Source organism: Trifolium pratense, linkage group LG2 (genome assembly GCF_020283565.1).
Source record: "Trifolium pratense cultivar HEN17-A07 linkage group LG2, ARS_RC_1.1, whole genome shotgun sequence".
NCBI lineage: Eukaryota > Viridiplantae > Streptophyta > Magnoliopsida > Fabales > Fabaceae > Trifolium > Trifolium pratense.
The window spans coordinates 65699973-65721245 of NC_060060.1; the positions used below are offsets into that span (position 1 = coordinate 65699973).

Below are 21273 nucleotides of genomic sequence, written 5' to 3' on the forward strand. Positions count from 1 at the left end.
GATAATTAAAGGTTAAAAAAAAAATTAAAGACGTAATCAAGAACATAAACTTAAGTAGACATCCATAAATAAATAAAAATTATGATTAATTCCGCCGTTCAAATTTATTGAAAACAGGGTTAACATATTAGGATTCGTAAATTCTTTCATAATTGAAGCACATGTTTTAGCGGTTGAAAGGTTTTATTATAAGTAAGAGATGCAGGTTCGATGACAAATATGTATATTTTTAATATAAAGCTGCAATAAAAAGAAAGAGAAAATGAGGTGAAAAAAATTTGGTTTAGGGTTAGCTTATGTTAGCAAGCTTATAATATAAGAGATTATCGGTTTTTAATTGTTTAAATTGTGCAATGAAAATTGATGGTGCTTAATTGTCGTATGAAATATTTCCTATGAAAGTTGATGGAGCTTAACACTTTGTGGACATAATTTAAATCACAATTGGTCTGCTAGTGCATATTATATCAATTGATCATCGGTTAATATTAAATCTGCAATATTAAAAACAAAATAATGAATGTGATTAGTGACATGACTATGGTTGTGTTGCAAAAAAAATTGATTTAGTAGAATTGAGTTTGATAATAACTTTTCAAATTACACGTAATAATAACTTTCCAAATCTCACATCATAATTATTCTCTAAATTTATGATCCGGTAGAAAAAAAATCATTGATCAGGAAAGACATAAAAATATTTCGTGATGAATAATATAGTCAACAATAATTTTGATATGATATACTTTTAAAATTGATGGTGCTTATCAATTATTGCACATAATTTTAATCACAATTGGTATACTTGCCATAATGGTTGGAAATATTGTCTTGCATTGAATGGTTGCGGGTTCAAATCCTAGTCAAGACAAAATTGTATTATTTTTTAATAAAAATTGCAAGATAAAATGGAGGGAAAACAGGGAAAACAAATTAGGGTTTAGAGTTTGCTTGTGTATACAAGCTTATAATATAAAAGATAAGAGATAAGAGATATTCTAATGGTCATAATTTTATTTTATCTCATGTACTAATGAATGAATAAGAATTTTATATTCAAACTTCAGTTCATAGATATTATGGTGTTATTTTTTTTTTCACCATTATCTGCTCTACTAGTTCGTCTGATTTGGTTCACGAGTCAATTTTGGTATCAAGTGATTTAATTCTCCTCCCAATCGTAGTTGTGGGAGATCGAACCATGACCCCTATATTAAGTTCAGCGTCAATCATTATTGTACTAACTAACGATTGATTGATACTCTCTCTTGTCTTTTTTATAAGGAACACTTTGGAGAAAAAAAATGGTTCTTTTTATATGAATTTTTTACCAATTTTCAAATGTTTTTAATGTTTGATTTCACTTCCGCCCTTATTTATTATGAGAGAATATTAAAAATGAGTAAATTAGTTGAATTAAGAGTAATTAAGTAAGGATATACATGTAATAAGTTTAAATTTATAGGAGTATTAAATGAAAATAACTATTTACAATGTATTTTCTTGGTCTGTATGATTTTTTCAAAGTGTTTTTTTTTTTTGTTACATCAGAGTTTTCTTCTAAAAAGGATCAGAAAGAGTACTAGTGTTTCCTCTGTTAACCGAATATGTTCAGGAAAACAATTTGGAATTACTTCTATCCAGCTATAGGAGTTTAATGTGATACTATTACCATTATTTACTGCTATGATGAGCAGTAGTTTTAAATACCTGTAAACAAACTATAGATAGATGAATATTGATTGATCTCCTTATATTTCTCATCCACACAGGTAAAAACTTTTATAACGTCGTGTATGTATAGGCTGGTTTAATTTAGACAAGTGGGTGGAGACCATAAAATCTTTGAACAAATATTTTTATTTTTTGACCGATGAACAAATAATATTTTACTTTATTTTAAAACTTTTTTCTGAAAACCACTTTGGCTCATTCAATGCTGAATAGAGAATTTCCAACAAATGAAATTGGCCCATTATTTGGCCAAATAGTGAGGTTAAAAGAAATTCATCCAATGTTGGTCAAATATCATGCAAATAATTTGTCTCATATATTTGAATAAATGATGTAGTATCTTTTATTTTGTTAAAAAACAGAAAAGGAAATTACCAATTGTTAGTTGGTTTAGCGATGATTGACGCTGAATTTGGTAGGGATGACCATGGTTTGATCCCCACAACTGTGATCGGAAGGGGGCTGAAACCATTTGATGCCAGAACTGTCATCCGAACCAGAAAATGAAATTTAGGGTCCGTTTGATCTGCAAAATATAAATACTGGACAGAACGGTACAAGACAGTACAAGACAGAACAGCACAAGACAAACGTTTAAGGTATTGAACAAACTTTGTGTTGTACGATGTTTGATGGACAAAAGGTTATTTTGGTATTTTAAACAACTTGTTCTGAGGACAAAAAATTGTCCCGTGGTTCTGTGGGGAACAAAAATTTCAAGTTTTGTCCTGTCCCTTGGCCCCCAGTTTGTCCAGTACCAGGAACAGTTTTAAAATCAAACACAGTACAACAGAAGTTGTCATGTCCAGTTCCTTATTTTTTAGCAGATCAAACGCACCCTTACTAAAAAAACAAAACAGAAAAGGAAATTTCCAACAAAGGCAAAGGTTGATTTCATAGGTTAAATTTCCAACAAAGGCAAAGGTTGTGAAAACTGAAAAGTGAAAAAGGATAAAATGGTCTTTGAAAGGTGTAGTAGTAGTAGTAGTAATAAATAAAGAAATGAATAATTTAGTGCGCACGAAGCAAGAAGAAAGGCAGAGGAGTTTCACAAAAGTCCAGGGAAACCCCACGAGGATGTGTAAATGAATTGAATCAATAAAAAAGGTGCGACAAACGATGGAGTAAATAACCAAAAAATAGTACTTACTAGTGCACAATAAATAACCAAAAAATAAACAGTGCTACAGTATTTTTTTTAGTAAAATACTACTAGTACAGAATAAAGAATAAAATATAAATTAAATAATATAAGAAAAATAAATTATTTTTAAAAAAATTAAAAATAAATTATATACAGATTAATAATATGTATCACAAAATAAAATAAAAATATATATAAATTTTATTTTATTTTGTGTTTTTACCACCAATATCCGGTCTACTGAACCGCCTAAAATAACACATCTTGATTTAGTTAATCGAAAAATCATATTATTACATTCGACTTAAAATATAAGATGTATTTAATAAAAATATAAAATTAAGAAAAATAATTTTTGTATTAAATTTATTAATAATATACATTTGCTTTTTAAAATGTCTGTCTTTTAATTATTAAGAGAGAAATAAACTATGATATTTTGTTTCTGTTTACTTAATTATGAGTATATTTGTGAGAATTTAATTAATATACCTTAAATTTAAAAAATTGTCTTATAAAATAGAACAACAAAATTTTGGAAAAATAGTAGGTGTGTGTAAGTGGTCGGAACTCAAAGATTAAAGAATTTGAGTTCGAGTTTTATTTTTTTTTTTTTCCATTTTTCTATTTTCGTTTATTATTTATTGAAACATTTTAAATGGTGTTTCTCGAGTACTAGTTAAACAATTTAATATAGAAATTTTATTTTAAAATTTATTCATTCTATTCATGCAACTCATATGACTTGCTTATGTGTGAGTTGTGTGAACCGAAAAAAATCACAGATTATTTAAATTAAATCTATTATATATGATATATAATATAGTTTAAATACATCAATTATTCAGACAAAATCGGAGAAAGCACAAAGTAATTTTTTTTTTTTTTTTTTTTAAAAAAGAGAAACGACAATTCGTGGTCTCCCATAAAACCCAAACATGAAATTAAAAAACTTAAAAATTTGAAGGAAAAGAGGGCCACCAAAGGGGGTTGAGTTTATATTTTAGGAAAAAAAATGGCAGCAAAGCATTGGACTATGACAGTTTGTTGCTTTGACTGTACTCATCAAATCAATATCATCGGTTTGCTTATCTAATTAATCTATCTTTCTGTCCAGTCTTTGCTTTGACTACCCTTTGCCAAATGCAAATCAAATTCCAAAACTCTTTACTTTACCTTCCATCCAACCCAATTGGACAATGACACGTGATTCTGCCAACTCTGTCTCCATATGTCACTGTTTTTCATGGCTAAACCTTGTACATTTACACTTTAATAATCCTTCTAATCCTTTACTTTCATTTTCAGAAGGTATACTTATTAGGGCAGTGTCATCATATTACCAATTTACCACAACCAGAAAGAACAGATTTTGTACTTACAATAACTTTTTTTTTTTTATAATGGTCAGTTTACACATTGTAGTATTAATTTGTGGCACTTTTAAAAAAAAAATTGACTAGATCACCTTAGTTAAAGTTGGAATAGAAGTTAATTCAAACCAATTAAACACCAATATCAATATTGTTAATAAAATTGTTTTTCTAAAAGGCAAGATCATCTTTGACCTAAATCACCTTTGAATCCAAACACTGACAGCTAGAGAATGGGTTATTGGTGGGTGTACTCAAAATAGAAAATGGGTTGATGGGGTAAAATGGGTTTTGGGTTAACTAAATGGATAAACCGATTTAGCTCAGTTGGTAGAGACTGCATGTATATATCGTGTTCGAATTCAGACACTGACTTATTCATTTTAAGTTGAAATTTTATAGACTACTTAAAAAAAAAATACAAGAGTATATTTTCTTTCTTTTCTCTCTCTCATTAATCTCTATTCTTCTATATCTTGTTAATGTTTAGAAACACATTATAACATGTTATCAACAGAATTGTTTATAAAATATTAATTATTAAATATTACAAATTTGTTTAAATAAGATTTTGTGCATCAAGAGACTTGTATAGCAAATATACTAAAAACAATTTCCAGTGGACAAATCTAATTTATTGTGCACTAGAATGGTGGAGATGTCACTTGACATGAGTAAAGATCACACCTTGCCTCAAGAAAATGATGAATAATTTCAATTGGTCTTGATGTAGTACCATATCTTAAATTCAATTAAGAACACTAATGTTTGTTATCATGTTGTGGAAATTTTTTTTACTATATTAATAAAAACATCAGAAATTTTAGCACTACATAAAGCAAGTCGAGAACACGCTTATGTTGAGATATGTATTTTTACACATACAAGAAACTTGTGTTTTTTTTTTGTAAGAGGATGATTCTTGCAACAATTCGATATGAAAAAAATATCACAAGTACAAGCACTGCTAATTTGGGATATAGCATAATAAATAAGATAGAACAAATTTTTCTACAAGTCACTGCCAAGTAAATGTTTGAGCAAATAATATAGAAGATTAATTGACATTCTTTGTTTAAGATATATTTGTATTTATGAAGAGGATAAATTAATGTGCTATGCACTCTTTTTCTCTTCACCATGATTTTGTTTCATTGAGTTTGTTCGATAGATTTTTTAACAAGACAATTCACACATAAAGAATGTAAGTAGTGTTTTTCATTCACTCTAAAAAAATTCCTTTTAATGACGCATATCCTTCATGAACATTCAAGGAAGAGTATTATGAATAATTATAGTGGATGTTCATTATATATTCTTCTATATCTTATTAATGTTTAGAATAATTTTATTTTATAACATCTATTTTTTTAACTAAGATTTAGCTTCCTTACTAATAGGCAATCAAAAAAGAAAAAAGACACTCACTAACTATAATTAAATAGTATATTGGATAGGTTGTATAAATTTTTTTTTTTTTGAAGAAGCTAAAATGATATATATATTAACACAAACAGTAGGTTGTATAAATTATTATGTTTATGGAGAAAGTTTAATATAGGCACAACTACAAATACATAGTGTTTAGGCACACACTCACATGAATGAATAAAGAGAAAATATAAAAAAAAAATAATGAGTATTTTAAAATAAACAAAAAATGTGAATATTTATGTGTAGCAATATAGATTTATATTTGTGCATAGACTTTCTTAGTATGAATGTACTTATTTCTTAGTATTTGAAATTGATTAGGGTGTAAGATGGCGCCGATAAAAGTGTTATGTGTCAAGTCTCGATGGATCTTTATATTATTTACTAGCAGGACACCCGTGCGTCCGCACGGGAGTCGCGGCGTTGCCGCTCCTCACTTGGTAAGATGAAAGAATATAATATTTGGTAAAAAAAATAGAAAAAGAACAATGGTTAAACCATCACAAAAAAACTTTAGGTCTCCGTATTAATTTAGGAATATAAATATAGATAATGTAGAAATTATGAAGAAAAAAAATAGGCTACCTTATTAATATATTAGTAAAAACATAGGTGTTGAAAAATCACAAAAAAAACTTATGTCCATGTATTAATATATGACTATAAATATAGTCCCGTAAAAATTATTAAAAAATAGGCAATCATATTAAAATGTTAGTGAAAATATAGGATAGGTCTTGCAACAGTCATCAAAATAATTAGGTCATCGTATTAAATATTAGTATAACCAGAAAAATTGTAAAAAAAAATAGACAACTTAATTTTTATTTTATTTTTGTTTCAAACAACTTAATTAATATATAATTAAAAGTATAAGTCCCGTAGAAACCACACAAACAAAAAAGTTTCCATATTAATATATGAGTTTAAATATAGGTCTCGCAGATGTTATAAAAGAATGGGCAAACTTATTAATATGAGTAAAACACATAGGTTCTCATGTGCCAAAAAAAAAAACACATAGGTCCCCAGAAATCACACAAAAGATTAGGATCTCGTATTAATATATAATTATAAATATAGGTCTAAAAAAATAGTAAAAAATTGAAAACTTCACTTAATAACATAAAATAGTAATTTATTGGGAAGTAGATTAAAAGATTAAAAAAATAGAAAGATATAATATTTGGTAAAAAAAATAGAAAAAGAACAATGGTAAAACTATCACAAAAAAACCTTATGTCTCCGTATTAATATTTGAATATAAATGATAATGTAGAAATTATGGAAAAATAGGTTACCTTATTAATATATTAGTAAAAACATAGGCCTTGTAAAAACCACAAAAAAATTAGGTCCCTGTATTAAATATATGAGTATAAATATATCCTTTTAAAATTATTAAAAAATAGGTAACCTTGTTAATATGTTAGTGAAAATATAGGTCTCACAAAAATCATCAAAATAATTAGGTTACCGTATTAAATATGAGTATAACCCGTAAAATTGTAAAACAAAATAGGCAACTTAATTAATATATAAATAAAAGTATAAAGCTCTGTAGAAATCACCAAAAAAAAGTTTCCATATTAATATATGAGTATTTTATAGGTTCCGTATATGTTATAAAAGAACGGACAAACGTATTAATCGTATTAATATGAGTAAAAAACATAGGTCCCGCATAAACCACACAGAAGATCAGGTTATCGTATATTAATATATGAGTATAAATATAAGTTCACAAAAAATAGTTAAAAACTGTAAATTTTATTAATAAGAGTAAAAACTGTAAATACTTCCCCTTTCTTCTTTTAACTTAACTCATGTTGATTATATGTTGGTTCCCAAAATATAACAAATTAATTCATATGGCTTAGTGGTACTTTTAATAAGAAGTGTAACTAAAAGGTTAGGGGTTCAATTCCTACTAAGAAATTTTTTAGCATTTTTCTACTAACTTTTTTTAATAAAGACACAAAATAACCCTTAATTGATTATGTGTCAAAAAATGAAAAGGGGCAAATTAGGGATTTTATATGTACCTTCTTTTCTTATATAGTAGATTCATATGGCTTAGTGGTACTTCTAATAAGAAGTGTAACTAAAAGGTTAGGGGTTCAATTCCTACTAAGAAATTTTTTAGCATTTTTCTACAAACTTTTTTTAATAAAGACACAAAATAACCCTGAATTGATTATGAGTCAAAAAATGAAAAGGGGCAAATTAGGGATTTCATATGTACCTTCTTTTCTTATATAGTAGATAAAGACACAAAATAACCCTGAATTGATTATGTGTCAAAAAATGAAAACGGGCAAATTAGGGATTTCATATGTACCTTCTTTTCTTATATAGTAGATAAAAAAGAAAAAATAAATAAACACATCCCCTTTCTTCTTTTAACTTAACTCATGTTGATTATATGTTGGTTCCCAAAATATAACAAATTAATTCATATGGCTTAGTGGTACTTCTAATAAGAAGTGTAACTAAAAGGTTAAGGGTTCAATTCCTACTAAGAAATTTTTTAGCATTTTTCTACTAATTTTTTTTTAATAAAGACACAAAATAATCCTGAATTGATTATGTGTCAAAAAATGAAAAGGGGCAAATTAGGGATTTCATATGTACCTTCTTTTATTATATAGTAGATAAAAAAGAAAAAATAAATAAACACTTCCACTTTCTTCTTTTAACTTAACTCATGTTGATTATATGTTGGTTCCCAAAATATAACAAATTAATTTATATGGCTTAGTGGTACTTCTAATAAGAAGTGTAACTAAAAGGTTAAGGGTTCAATTCCTACTAAGAAATTTTTTAGCATTTTTCTACTAATTTTTTTTAATAAAGACACAAAATAACCCTGAATTGATTATGTGTCAAAAAATGAAAAGGGGCAAATTAGGGATTTCATATGTACCTTCTTTTCTTATATAGTAGATTTATTTTTATTTTTTTTGGTTAAGTAGCCTAGTAGCTAGACTCTCACACATTTAAATGTGGAGAAATGTGGAATCCGGGGTTCGAACCCCGACCACTCCAATAATGTCCCTGGTAGCTACCATTTGAGCTACACTTATGGGACTATGATATTATTATTAATTTTGAGAGGTCTCCGATCTAGAGGTGAGGAAAGCTTGGTAATGTAAGTGCAATTTCAATTTTAATATGAAAAATAAATTTCAAAGAAATAGACCAAGACCAATATTAGAGATTTCAACTTTCAGACACTGTGTGGCATGTGTGGGTCACATGATCGATAACATTAATATTTTTATAATATGCAATGTCACATGATCATCTTAGGCTTAGCCATTTATTCATAATAGTCATTATAATATTCCAACTTAGCTCATTAAAAAAAATGATACTACTCTTATTCAATAGTTTTAGCAATCTGACTTGGGAGATTACCAATACTTCACCCATTCTATGTTGCTTTTAACTTGGATAATACTAGTTTATATTTTTTAAATTTTAAGGATCGATGATCGAATATTCTTTCACCCTGCTATTTGTGCCCCAACGTACATATTCTCATGGTGTTTTTTATTTACATGTTTGGTTCAATATAATTCCAATATGATTTTGGCAGTTCTATAGCTTGCAAATGATAGGTGATAGTTAATCGGTGTTAATTTATAAATTAGTGTTGATGTTTTAAGCGTAAGATGAGTCCTACATTAGATGAAAAAATAGACGTTGAACACGTGAAATAATCTATAAATATAATGTTTAAGGTTATTTGGTTAATGTGTTGTCCAATTCACTTATGTGGTTTCTTAAGGCCTAATGTGATGATCTCCGGATACCCTCATGATCCAATAGTGGCATCAAAGTTGGTGGTTGAACCGCTGCTTGTGTTGAAAGTCTTCTTAAAAATGTGTTCAGGTAGGAATTAGTGTTAAGACGTCATCAGAGACGGATCCAGAAAATTATGAGACGGAGGGCCGAAAAATACATTATTAAATGTTAAATAAAATATCTAATAATAGGTTTTTGGTAACCTTCCGATTTTCAAGAGAATGGAGATGGTCATATGAAATTCGGCAGCAAGATAAATCTGACAAAAAATTATTCCTTCTAAAAATAGAACCTGATTTCTTTTAAATGATTTTTCATAACAAGAACTTATTAACTGAACTCATTCATTTGGTTGAAATATTATACGGGTTAAAATATTATAATAGATAAATACATTTAATATATACTATTAATTAGTGGCTCTTTAACATTTTTTTAAAAAATCAATGGCTATAACACACACACACACACACACACACACACACACATATATATATATATATATATATATATATACTCTATAACTTGGATTTGGATCATCTCCATCACCATCCTCTTCATCTCTCTCATAATCTCACTCTCTCATTATTATTTTAAATTTTTTTATTAAAGAGAGATATAGAAATTAAGAGAGAGATAGAGAGGAAGGAGAGAGATGGAGAAGAGAGTGAAAGAGATGATCCAATCACATTCATAGGAAGAGGTAATGAAAGAGAGGGAGGGGCCCAAACCCCGTCTTGTCCCTCCTCGGATCGGTGCCTGGATGTCATGTTCCGTTAATAGATCCCAACGGTGGTGCAAGTGAAAAAAAAAAAATTCTGCTTGAAGGGGAACACAAAGAATTGAATGACTCACTTGAAGGGGCGATTGTTGTAGTAAGAGTGAAGTGAGTTAAATTGCACACTGCTTAAATAAAATGGATGTTGAACAATTTATAAGTGAAATGACCCATAAATCTAATGTCTTAAGAACTACTATGTCAATATTGTTAGACATCGACATCTTTATCTGAATTTGATTTCAAAACCTAACAATTGTGTGAAATTTAGATGGTGTTTTTGCACTTCGTCTAATGAAAAAAAAATTAAAAAATAAAAAATTCATAATAATTGTATTGTTAATTTGTTATGGAAATTGATTTCGGCCAATGCTAAATTTGGTGCATGAGTGCATAGCCCAACCCATTATGTTTTTGGTACAGATCAGAGTCACTCTATATATTGAAATTCCACACCTAGAGACAGGAAAATGAAATAATTGGAGGGGTTGAATTCACAATGATGAACAAAATCCCAAACACGAACAACAGTCGTGTTTGCCATCATTAAGAATGAATACAACAGTTGGACTAGTTGCACAAACATATTGGCCATATTAAATAATTTTACAATATTTTTAAAAGAATTTTTGTAAAATGATATTTTGACCTATACTACCTGATGTCCGAATTAAAAGAAAGTTATTACCAACATGTGTTATGTGTAGCATTGAGAGGGGGTAACATTACTCTTCTTAAAAAAAAATGTGAATTTAATATTTATAGATGTCTATCCATTTGTTTTTTTCGTAAGAAAGCTAAAAAAGAAAACAAAAAAAAAAATTTATTATTCACGAAGAAAAAAGGTTTTTAGTGCGTCGTTTCTAAGATCACGAACGTCTTATGGTGAAAAACACGAGACAAGAAGTCGCCATCTAAAAAAACTTCAAGTTTAGCGAAAAAAAAAATTGACTTGTTCAAAAAAAAAATTTAGCGAAAAAATCTACACATTGATGAATATCTACTACTTTAAAAGGTGGTCAAATTTCAAATGATAAAAACTAAAATATTTGGTTGCTTACTCAAATATTAGTCTTGTTGTTACTTGTTAGTGTAAAATATTTAAGTTGTGAAGATATCTTATATAATTATATCTTTGGGGTCAAACATTCTAATTACGATGGTTTATCAATATATCATCATATTATGGTTGCGTTTTGTTATAGATTTATTTTACATTTTTAGAAAATTAGTTTGTCAAAAAAAAAATTCACTTTGAAATGAAAAGTTTTTTTTTTTTGGTTACACTTTGAAATGAAAAGTTAATCTTAATAAAATTGTCTTGACGCTTTATAATTTTTTGTAATTTTTTTGGCACACCTTATGTTGAGGAAATGATTCGATTAATTAAAATTTTATTTTTGTCTTGTTCAATTTTTTTTAATAGCTTTTCTAATTATTTATTTTAAAGAAAAAAGAACTTAGGTATAAGAGCTTCATATTTAAAAAAAAATGATATTTTAGATAGTAAACAAATAGGAAAATAGCTTCAATTTTTTAAAACAATGATAAAAAATAATCTCTAAATATTTTTTAAAAATATCATTATTTTAAAAGGTTTGTTAAAGGTGAAACACAGGCACCTTATGTCTATTGAAAGTATATCGAAAAGTATTTTATTTTTTATATTGGGCTCATGTGGAAGGCCTTGCGTGGGCTTACTATTATTAGTAAGAAAAATCGCTCTTTCGACCCCCTGAGTTGCTACCAAAAGTGAGCTCATATGTTTCACACAAGGAGAATGTCATATTTCTAGTTACTCTGCAATGTTGTTGCTCCATTATGACTTCACACAAAATCATTGTCATCTTCATCCAATTTAATATCTATGATCATTATTATTGATTTGTTCAAAAATTGTAATCTATGGTGTTTACAAAATTCATAAAGTAAAACTCTGTATCGTGGATATGAAACTGGTTACAGGTAATTATCCTCAAAAGTGATCAAGTACAAGTGAGGTTATCGTTAAGAAGTTCCACATCATATATGAGTTGGTCAAGATAAATCTATATAAGTAAGAGTTAGTCTTCACTTTACAAGCAGATTTTATAAGATTGAGTTAGACCAAATACCTGTTTTTAAGATTAGATTATAGTTTCCTCAAGATTCGTTAGACCATCTGCTATATGAGTTAGTCACCCACCAAAAGCGCTGAACATAAGGGTGTGTGTTAAGAAGTCTCACATCGACAATCATCATTTTACAAACCGATTTTGTAAAATTGAGTTAAGACAAATACCTGTTCTTAAGATTATATTATAATCTCTTCAAGATCCGTTGGAACATCCGCTATCAAGCCAACCAACCACCATTTCTATTCACGCACCAAACCTAGTGATATTGAACACATAGATAGTGTAGCATAGAATGAATATATAATAATCTCCATTTCCATTTGATTTGATGAACCGAGACGACGAGAGAAAACGCAGATTCAACGAAGCAATTGTTAACACGCTCTATCCTCCTCCTCCTCCACCTCAACAAGTAACTATTCATTCTCTCTTGCATTGCATTCTTCAATATTTCAATTCAATGCTTTATAATATACATTCTCATCTTCACTAATTTATCTCAACAGGATTTCGAACCTGCGGTAGAACACTTCCAGTCTTACTCCAACGTTATTTCAGGTTCCATTTCAAAAACCAAAATATATTCTATATAAAGTATATCACAAAATGTTGAAACTTTTTTTTTTTTTTGTAATGTCAGGCACTTTAGATGACTGTGAAAATGCCTCAACCAGCGGTGAAGAAGAAGAAGAAGAAAATGATTCTGAGACGGAGAAACTCACTAGAGCTCAACGAAAGAGAATTCGTAGGAAGAAAATGAAGGAAGAAGCTATCGTCCGCGGGAAATTGATTGGGCCATTGATGCCTCCCATCCAAACAACGCAGCGCGAGGAGGAGGATGATGATCCTCCACCTGTTCGATCAAATGCTTCTGAGGAAGGTTATTCAAATGTGAATTTATTGACTATGTTTTATGAATGTGTTGTTTATGTTGATGTCAAGGTGTATTAATTCTAGGGTGGACAAGTATTTTATACGATCTATGGTAAACCGATAATTGACAATCATTTAAAATTCTTTGTTTTTCTTTTGTTGTCAAGTAGCCTAGTGACTAGAAATTCCACCCTTAACGTAAATAAGTGGGGTGCCCATTGTTCGAACCCTGGCCCTGCATATATTATAATGCAATGTCTCTATCAACTGAGCTAAGTTCACAGGGGCAATCGTTTAAAATTCTAACAACAATAACTATTGATCCCCATCATTGTGAGTAGAAATTTGCAGTATCATTTCTCTTGTTTTTATTGAATTAACACACATCAGCTCACCGTCTTAGTCATAAGGATGTGGGATACTCGAAACTTCTATATAAATGTGGTGATGTTTATTGTCGTCAAAGTTTTGAATGATTTTCAAACATTAATCCACCATAGACCAAATGTGACACTTTTCTATCCTAACATTGCCGAATTTGAAACTCAATATATAAAGCCATGTTTTCTCCACTCTAACTCAACTTGATTTTAGGTGATGAGACAACTTGTGCTAAATCCAAGAAAATGAAGCAGCGAAGGATGACAAAAAGGGTGGCTAAGGAAAAACAAGTTGCTTCTGCATTGGAGAAATGCAATCAAAGTTCAGTTTCAAGTGATGCTGTTGATGACATGAAAGTAGCTCCTTCGTAAGCATATGTTTGTAGCTCTTGAGTCTGTGAACTGAAAATATACTACTAGTTTGTAACAACAATCACAAAAATGGGGATGTAATATAGAGTATTGTTTTTGTGCATTTGTTGTTAAGCTCTTAAGGCAGTGATCATAATTTTAAGCATAATAGGTGGGATAGCTTTACAAACTAAATCATGACTGTGTTTCACTGTTGTTTGTTAAATCCTTTCAATCCACTTTGTGCTTCTGTTTTCCTTATTTTGGAATCGGTCAAGTGTGCTCTTAATTTGATAAAATACCCCCACCTGAGGATGATTTCAATTTTACTACCTTCTCCATTCATCCTGAGTTATGGTCTATGTGACAAAGAGGACAAACCTGAGACCAATTACAGTCGAAATGTGCGTGATAAAACTAAAAAAATGTTCTATAAGACTATAACTAGATAGAAGAAAAGACCGTGGATTCTCACAAGCCCTTGGTTTGATAGCTCTTATCTCATCCCTTCTGCAAAGGTTGTGTGTATTTGAAATCATGATTTGGTCGATTTTTTTATCTTGAATTTTCTCTTTGAAGTTGTTGGAGGGTGTCCCTTCAATGTTTAAACTTATTGTGTGTACTACTGTTTGTTTCATTAATGGTTGAAGCAGTTAGTTTCCTGTCAACAAAAAACCACTAGAAATTTTCTTGTTTTAAGCTTTAAGTTTCACTTGTGAATTCAATACTACTACTACTGTTAATCTTTTTAGCCCTAAATTGTGTGGTTATCACTTATCATTATTTTATATATTCGACCTCAATTTATATATCGAATACATAGATGAAGAGAGGAATATTGAAAAGTTTTGAGGAAGTGGTACTTATGCATTTGATGGTGTTTTTCCAAAAAACATTAATGGAGGATGATTTTTTCACTATTCTTTTTTGACGGAATGAAGTGTCCAACGATGCTATTTAATTAATTCTTGATTAAACTTTCTTTTTAGGTGGCTTCTAGAGTAACGACTCATTTTCACGTGCTCCATCCCATCCCCTACTTCAACTGTTGTTGTATACGATTAGCGAGCGGTTTATCTACTTACTAGCTAATACTTATTTAGTAAGAAAAAACCAACACGTTCTCTAGTTTATTGAACTCTATCGATCCTTTTATATTGAAGAAAGAACTCTATTGATCTTGGATGCACCAAATTATAACAATGTCATAAAGTTCAACAAAGATATACAAATATACTGCTGTACATGTAAAACTTCTAGTAAGGGAGGAAAAAGGAAGCAGAGAAAGGGTAGATATACTAGGAATGACCAAACAATTTGAGGTAAGCATCACTGGTGATACTTGTAACTGTGAACATTGACATGGTTCAAATTTTGATAATGTGTGACCCACAATCCCTAATGACAATACCGGTCAGTGACAACTTTTGGAGCCATCCACATGCTTCATCTACCCATTATTTAATGGGCCATAGTAAATATTTTCCCAAATTAAGTTGGTAGGTCTTCAAACTGCAGGTCCTAAATACATACATTTATGAGTTCCACAAGAAAATGCTTCCTCAACAAACAGCACAGCATAGTTAGGACATTAATATCCTATGCAATTGTAAACGCATCACAATTTAAATATGCTTCTTTAGTTTTTAGATACAATATACTTCTTATTTTACTTTAAAAAGGTTTAATTCATATGCATCGACAATAGTTAAAAGAACAAATATTGCTTCATGAATCTAATTTTGAGTCCTACATCGAAAGTAATGAACCGATGTGAGAGCTTATATAGAATTGGACAATTCATCCCTTTAAATCATAGTTTTAAGGTGAAATTAAGTTCAATCCGTATCAAATGGTATTCGATCTTTGTGTGTCGAAACTCAATGGAAAGAATAAACACCGTAAAATATTTATGTTGTGTACTCTATAAATATAAAACTCTATAAAAATAGATTATTGTATAAAAAGTGTTAGCACTTATGACTATTTTCCTTTAAATATTCAAAAGCTAAAGATAATGTAGATGCTTAAAAATAATCACAAATATCATAGGCCATAGCAGCATTGGGGAGTGGATTATGCAAAAGTAACCACAACTATAGCAACCAGTTAGCCGGCCATACGGAAGACGCTCTTATAAGTAATGCTATCATTGTCAGAAACCAATATACTCTCAAGAAATAATAAACAACATTATATTATAGGGTAGATTAACTCTTGGTGGAAACTAATAATCTGAATATAATGGTGGTTGAGCAACAATGGACAACTCCGTAATCAAACTATAAGTTAACAATTGTCGCAAAGTTGAGCAGAATATAATGTGAAAAATGAGTGTGTACAAGTACAAACACAATTCTTTCATTTGTTCATCAGTTATTCTTCTTTGTTAACTTTGTTTTTGCTAACATCAGTAAACAATAAACACTCGTTTGTCACAAACAGCAGCGTGGTTGGTGAGCCAAGGGATACAAGAGAAGTACTATTAAGTGTATCTTCAGATTTTCGCTACCGCCGTACATTGTAGTGCCATTTCAACATAGAAAATTTAAAGCTATAGAGTTTATGTTTGATATTATGGTAGATATGTCAAAATCATGGTGTAGTTTCAATTGAACGTGCTACCATGCTCTCACTGCAGATCAAATATATGCTAAGAAGATTCAGAGTTTAAATCCTAAAAATTAATATTATAACCCACTAAGTTACAAAAAAATCATATAAACACCATATACCTTGTCACACTACCTTATGTCACTTGCATATAAACAATTCAATATTCATGGACACATTTTTAATGTAAAGCTTTCTTTGCAATGGTCCCAAATATTGGTAGGACTAATTTATTTCAAAATTAAATCTTAGTCAGAAATCATGGAAGATAAAATTAGGTCTAAATCATAATAATATAAAATACTAGTACATTATTTTTCAATAAATTAGTGAAAATATTATTTCAATATTCCTCCCTTTCTTTTTAACAAATTTCAATATTTGTCTTAATACCTAATGAAAATGGTAAAATAAAAATTAAATTAACTATATAATACAATTTTTGTTTGATGATAATTAAAGTATAGAAACAGGAAAGTTGAGAGCAAAATAACTAAATACATGTATTTTTCTTGTACAATATACTATATGCATTATACTTTCAAAACTATTCAAAGAATCTAAAAAATTGATCGTTTCTTTAATCTAGTGACAAAACTCACTAACTATCACCTGAGTTGTATATACAAGATTAATAATGCATCTTTCCATTTCTTTTAAAAAAATAGAGAAGATTGTGCAACATAATTTGAGTCCAAAATGAGAACTATTTGACACAAACAAATTCTCAGTCCCAAGTATCACAAGGCATGGACAAACCAATAGTCCAAAAACAAATCAGAGCATGTTGAAATAGTAAGATTAAAAACCAATTCTTTTGACAAAAACAGTACAAACGGGACAGGTTTATCAAAGAATAAGAGACAAACCAACCAACCCAACAACATTATACTAGTTCTAGGGATTCAAAGAGAATAAAAACATCACCAGTTTATGCAAATATCGACAAACCAAATCAATAATCTATAATTTATACCAAAACCCCACCTCTAATACGCCAAAACAGATCCCTTAAAATATCAATAAAAAACGGAGAATAAAATATATCACCACAGTTCACATTTCAATTTCACAATATCTTAGTACACATTGGTCACCAATAATTGGATTCTAATATTAAACATATTATATTACCTGAAGAGTCATAATCATCATAACCATAATCATGGCCATGGTTGAGGATAATCAAAAGGTAAAGGAGAAATACGTTTATCATCATCAAGATCTGGATGAACAAATCCAAATTTTCTCATAACTTGATTATCAGCAAAATTAAGAGCACTTCTCATTCCATTCCAACAAGCATCAGCAGTATACATTTCATTATACTTTCCACTACAAGGTTGACAACCTGTAAAATGTGTAACAAATGGTCTTCTCCAACTACCTTTACCATAACCAGCATCTTTCAAATACTCTTCTCTAACAACACCATAACTTTCACTCACTTTTTCACCATGTCTTCTTCTTAACTTACTCACACTTTTCTCAATCTCATCATATTTCTTACTTATATTATAAAATGTTTCTCTTATCTCTTCCCAATAGCCTTCAAAATAATATTCACCTTCTAGATAAATTTTGTTAGCCCATTTTTCTTTCTCGATCGCGATCAGATACGCCAGACCTGTCTGATCGTCTGACTCGGGAAAGAATTTATCTTTAAATGTAGACCTTAATATTTTCCCCCATTGTTCATAATCTGGACTTTGTGGACCCATTCCAGCCCATGCTTCCATGAAATCTAATGACCATTGACAGTTTCTTATCAGAAACACGCCGGCGTTTAAGCCGGTCCAGCTTCTTTTCTCATGGATCAAATGCTCCCATCCATGAACAACAAGGTTGTGATCTTTGTAACGTTCTAATGGAAGCTTGAACTCCATGTCGGTGAATAATGCATCTGAATCAACCCACCAGATCCATTCAGCTTCCGGGTGAGCCATCATGGCGGCTTTAACAACCGGATACTTAGCCCAATAAGCAAACATTTGAGGATGAAGAAGAGCGTTGTTGTAGAAAATATCATAACCATGTATACGACAATAATCCACTTTGTTTTTGAAGAATCTTAATAAAAGATGGTCTCCGATAGGATTCTTGCACGGCGCCGGTTGTGATCCGGTGATCATAAAAATTCTTTCTTTTGCTCCGGCGGAGAAAGAAGGATGAAGTTTTAGCCATTCTTGACGTTTCTCATCCCAGTTTTCTATTTTATCGGACATGGTGTAACCCATTTCGGGATCGTCGTAGAATGTTTTGTCTGGTGGGTCGAAGAGTAAATCAGGAGTGGAATATGAAACGGCGTCGTTTTGTTTGAGTGAGAGGTTGTTTTCGTTTGGGATTTGGTTAGTGAAGGAAGTGAAACCCCAAACGAGTAAAAGAGCTGAGAATGCTCCACCAAGGAAGAGGAAACCATCGGAGAGCCATATAGAGGAAGAAAAAGATTTGTTGTTGTTTCTGAAAGTGGGTTTAGCCATATTGTGAAAATGAGGATGAGAGAGTTGTTGTTCTGTTTTTGTAACCATATTTAGAAGATTTTCGTGTAAGCGGTGGTTTGTGACGTATGGATTGAGTGGTGTGAGTGATAAGTATGAAGAAGTTTGTTTAAACTTGGTAGATTTAAAATTGCAGAGGTTGTAATGACTGAGATTTTTGGTTGTAAGTTTGAAGAAAATGGAAAATGGTGAGTGAGTGAGTGAATTTGGGAGGGGGGATTTTGTCGGTTAATGTAAAAGAGAGGGCGCGTATCGTCTAAAGCATGCGCGACCGAATTTGTGAATTGGAAAGTAGTGAAGGCCAAAGGGTCATGACAGAAGGTGTGCTGGTGAAGACCAGAAGGTGTACTAGTCAAGACCAGTTTGGTTATGCTGATTTTTTTTCATCAACTAAATTATGTTTACGGAGACATTTTAATTGACAATATCTCTGGTAACCATAAGTTGATTACAAAAATTCAAATAAAAGATTATCATCGACTTGTACATGTAGCAACATTAAAATTTTTAGGAGAGTTTATCATCTATTTAAATCTTACATAATTCGATGAATTAATTTCCGCACTTACATGAAAAGAACATTCAGTTAACACCAAAAAAATAAAATAAATAAAATAGATATCAAATACTGTCAACTATATTTAGGTCCATTTGGATTAGCTTATTTTCGGCGTATGCAAATAGTTCATGCAATTTTTATGTATTACGGAGTATTATAAGTTTGACAAGGTAATTTATGATAAAATAGCTTATAAAAATACAATTTTCACTAATATGAACTTATAAAATAGTATAAAACCTAATTTGTATTGCATAAACTGTTTGCAATGCATACGCTAAAAAATAAGCTAATTCAAACTACCTTATTTCATTAAAAAAAAAGGCTTAATTAGTCTATTGGTCCCTTAAAGACATTTTAGATTTTACAATGGTCCCTTAAAGAAAAAAAAGGTCCGGATTGGTCCCTTAAAGAAAAAAAGTCCCGGATTGGTCCCTTAAAGACATATATTTTTGCCATATTGGTCCTTTCCGTTAAATTTTAACTCCAAATATAACAAAAAATTCCAATGGTTAAAATTTTAAAAATTAATAAGGTTTTTGGTGGACCATTTACACTTAATGACATCCACAGTACAGTCTACTAAAACTAACGTTTTTTTGTAAAAAATTGACGAAAAGGACTAATTGAGAAACATATGTGTCTTTAAGGGACCAATCCTGACCTTTTTTTTCTTGAATGAACCATTGTGAAACCTAAAATATCTTTAAGGGACCAAAAACCTAATTAAGAAAAAAAAAAAACTATATGGGTCATGCTAACTAGTGCCCCCGGGGGGCACTAGTTAAGGATATAAAAAAAGCAATTTTTGCATTGAAAATGACACTTTTTATACGTTACAAACATTGACTACACAAGTTTCAATATAATTTTACTATAATTAGTATCCTTAACTAGTGCCCCGGGGTACTAGTTAGCATTTTCCAAACTATATTTATATGATGATAATAGTAGTACTTTCTTATAAATATGGTCAAACTTACTTGTGATATCTATTTGTAATTGTGTCAAATTATCATCACTTATTGCTCCGTAATTGTTTAAGGTTAATTGGCCGTTTTCTGTTGTTAAGTACAGTACACACAGTAATTCATTTTATTTTATTTTTTTAGATTGCAGTCAAAGAATTGACTAACTATTCTTATCTGGCTCTGTTTTTTTCGGATTGTTGATAGATATGACTTATGAGAGTGACGGAACGAAGATATGGCTATGATACGATAGAGTGAAGAGGCAGGTAAGTTTGAAATTAGGTGACATGGTAATTTGATTAGCGTGCTAATCTTGATCATGTCGTGATTGCAGCCGAAATTAACTTCCAAAGTTTGCCGGTAGCATATTCCAATTTCCAAATTTGACTACTACCACGTTTTAAATTAGGATTCTTATAACAAAAATATATTCTCTCCGTCCTAAAATATAAGTAAAAGTAAGTCAAAAAAATTTGATGTATTTAGTTAAAGATTTAGTCATATACATTCACTTTTGTTGACCAACTTTTGCTTATATTTTGCAATAAAGAGAGTATTATGACAAGCTCGTACTAACCGCTATCTTTAGTATTGGTTAAGAAAATAAAAATAAAAAATTTATGTAGAAAATATTTTTT

At 30.1% G+C, this 21273-nt stretch overlaps 2 protein-coding genes across 3 annotated transcripts; one reads left to right on the forward strand and one right to left on the reverse strand.

Annotated features, from left to right (window-relative positions):
• Positions 1–12631: 12631 nt before the first annotated feature.
• On the forward strand, positions 12632–14681 carry LOC123906306. 2 transcript variants are annotated; one of them, XM_045956197.1, is made up of 4 exons: positions 12632–12802; positions 12897–12948; positions 13040–13270; positions 13858–14681. In XM_045956197.1, the coding sequence occupies exons 1-4, from the start codon at positions 12719–12721 to the stop codon at positions 14013–14015; spliced, it is 525 nt and encodes a 174-aa protein (XP_045812153.1). In that variant the 5' UTR covers positions 12632–12718; the 3' UTR covers positions 14016–14681. The 2 variants fall into 2 exon arrangements, with proteins under 2 accessions (XP_045812153.1, XP_045812152.1); XM_045956196.1 differs by having other exon boundaries at positions 13031–13270; positions 13858–14675.
• Positions 14682–17651: 2970 nt separating this feature from the next.
• On the reverse strand, positions 17652–19535 carry LOC123906307 (galactomannan galactosyltransferase 1-like). Its single transcript, XM_045956198.1, has one exon. It carries the CDS (start codon positions 19133–19135, stop codon positions 17771–17773), a length of 1365 nt encoding a protein of 454 aa, XP_045812154.1. The 5' UTR covers positions 19136–19535; the 3' UTR covers positions 17652–17770.
• Positions 19536–21273: the final 1738 nt, after the last annotated feature.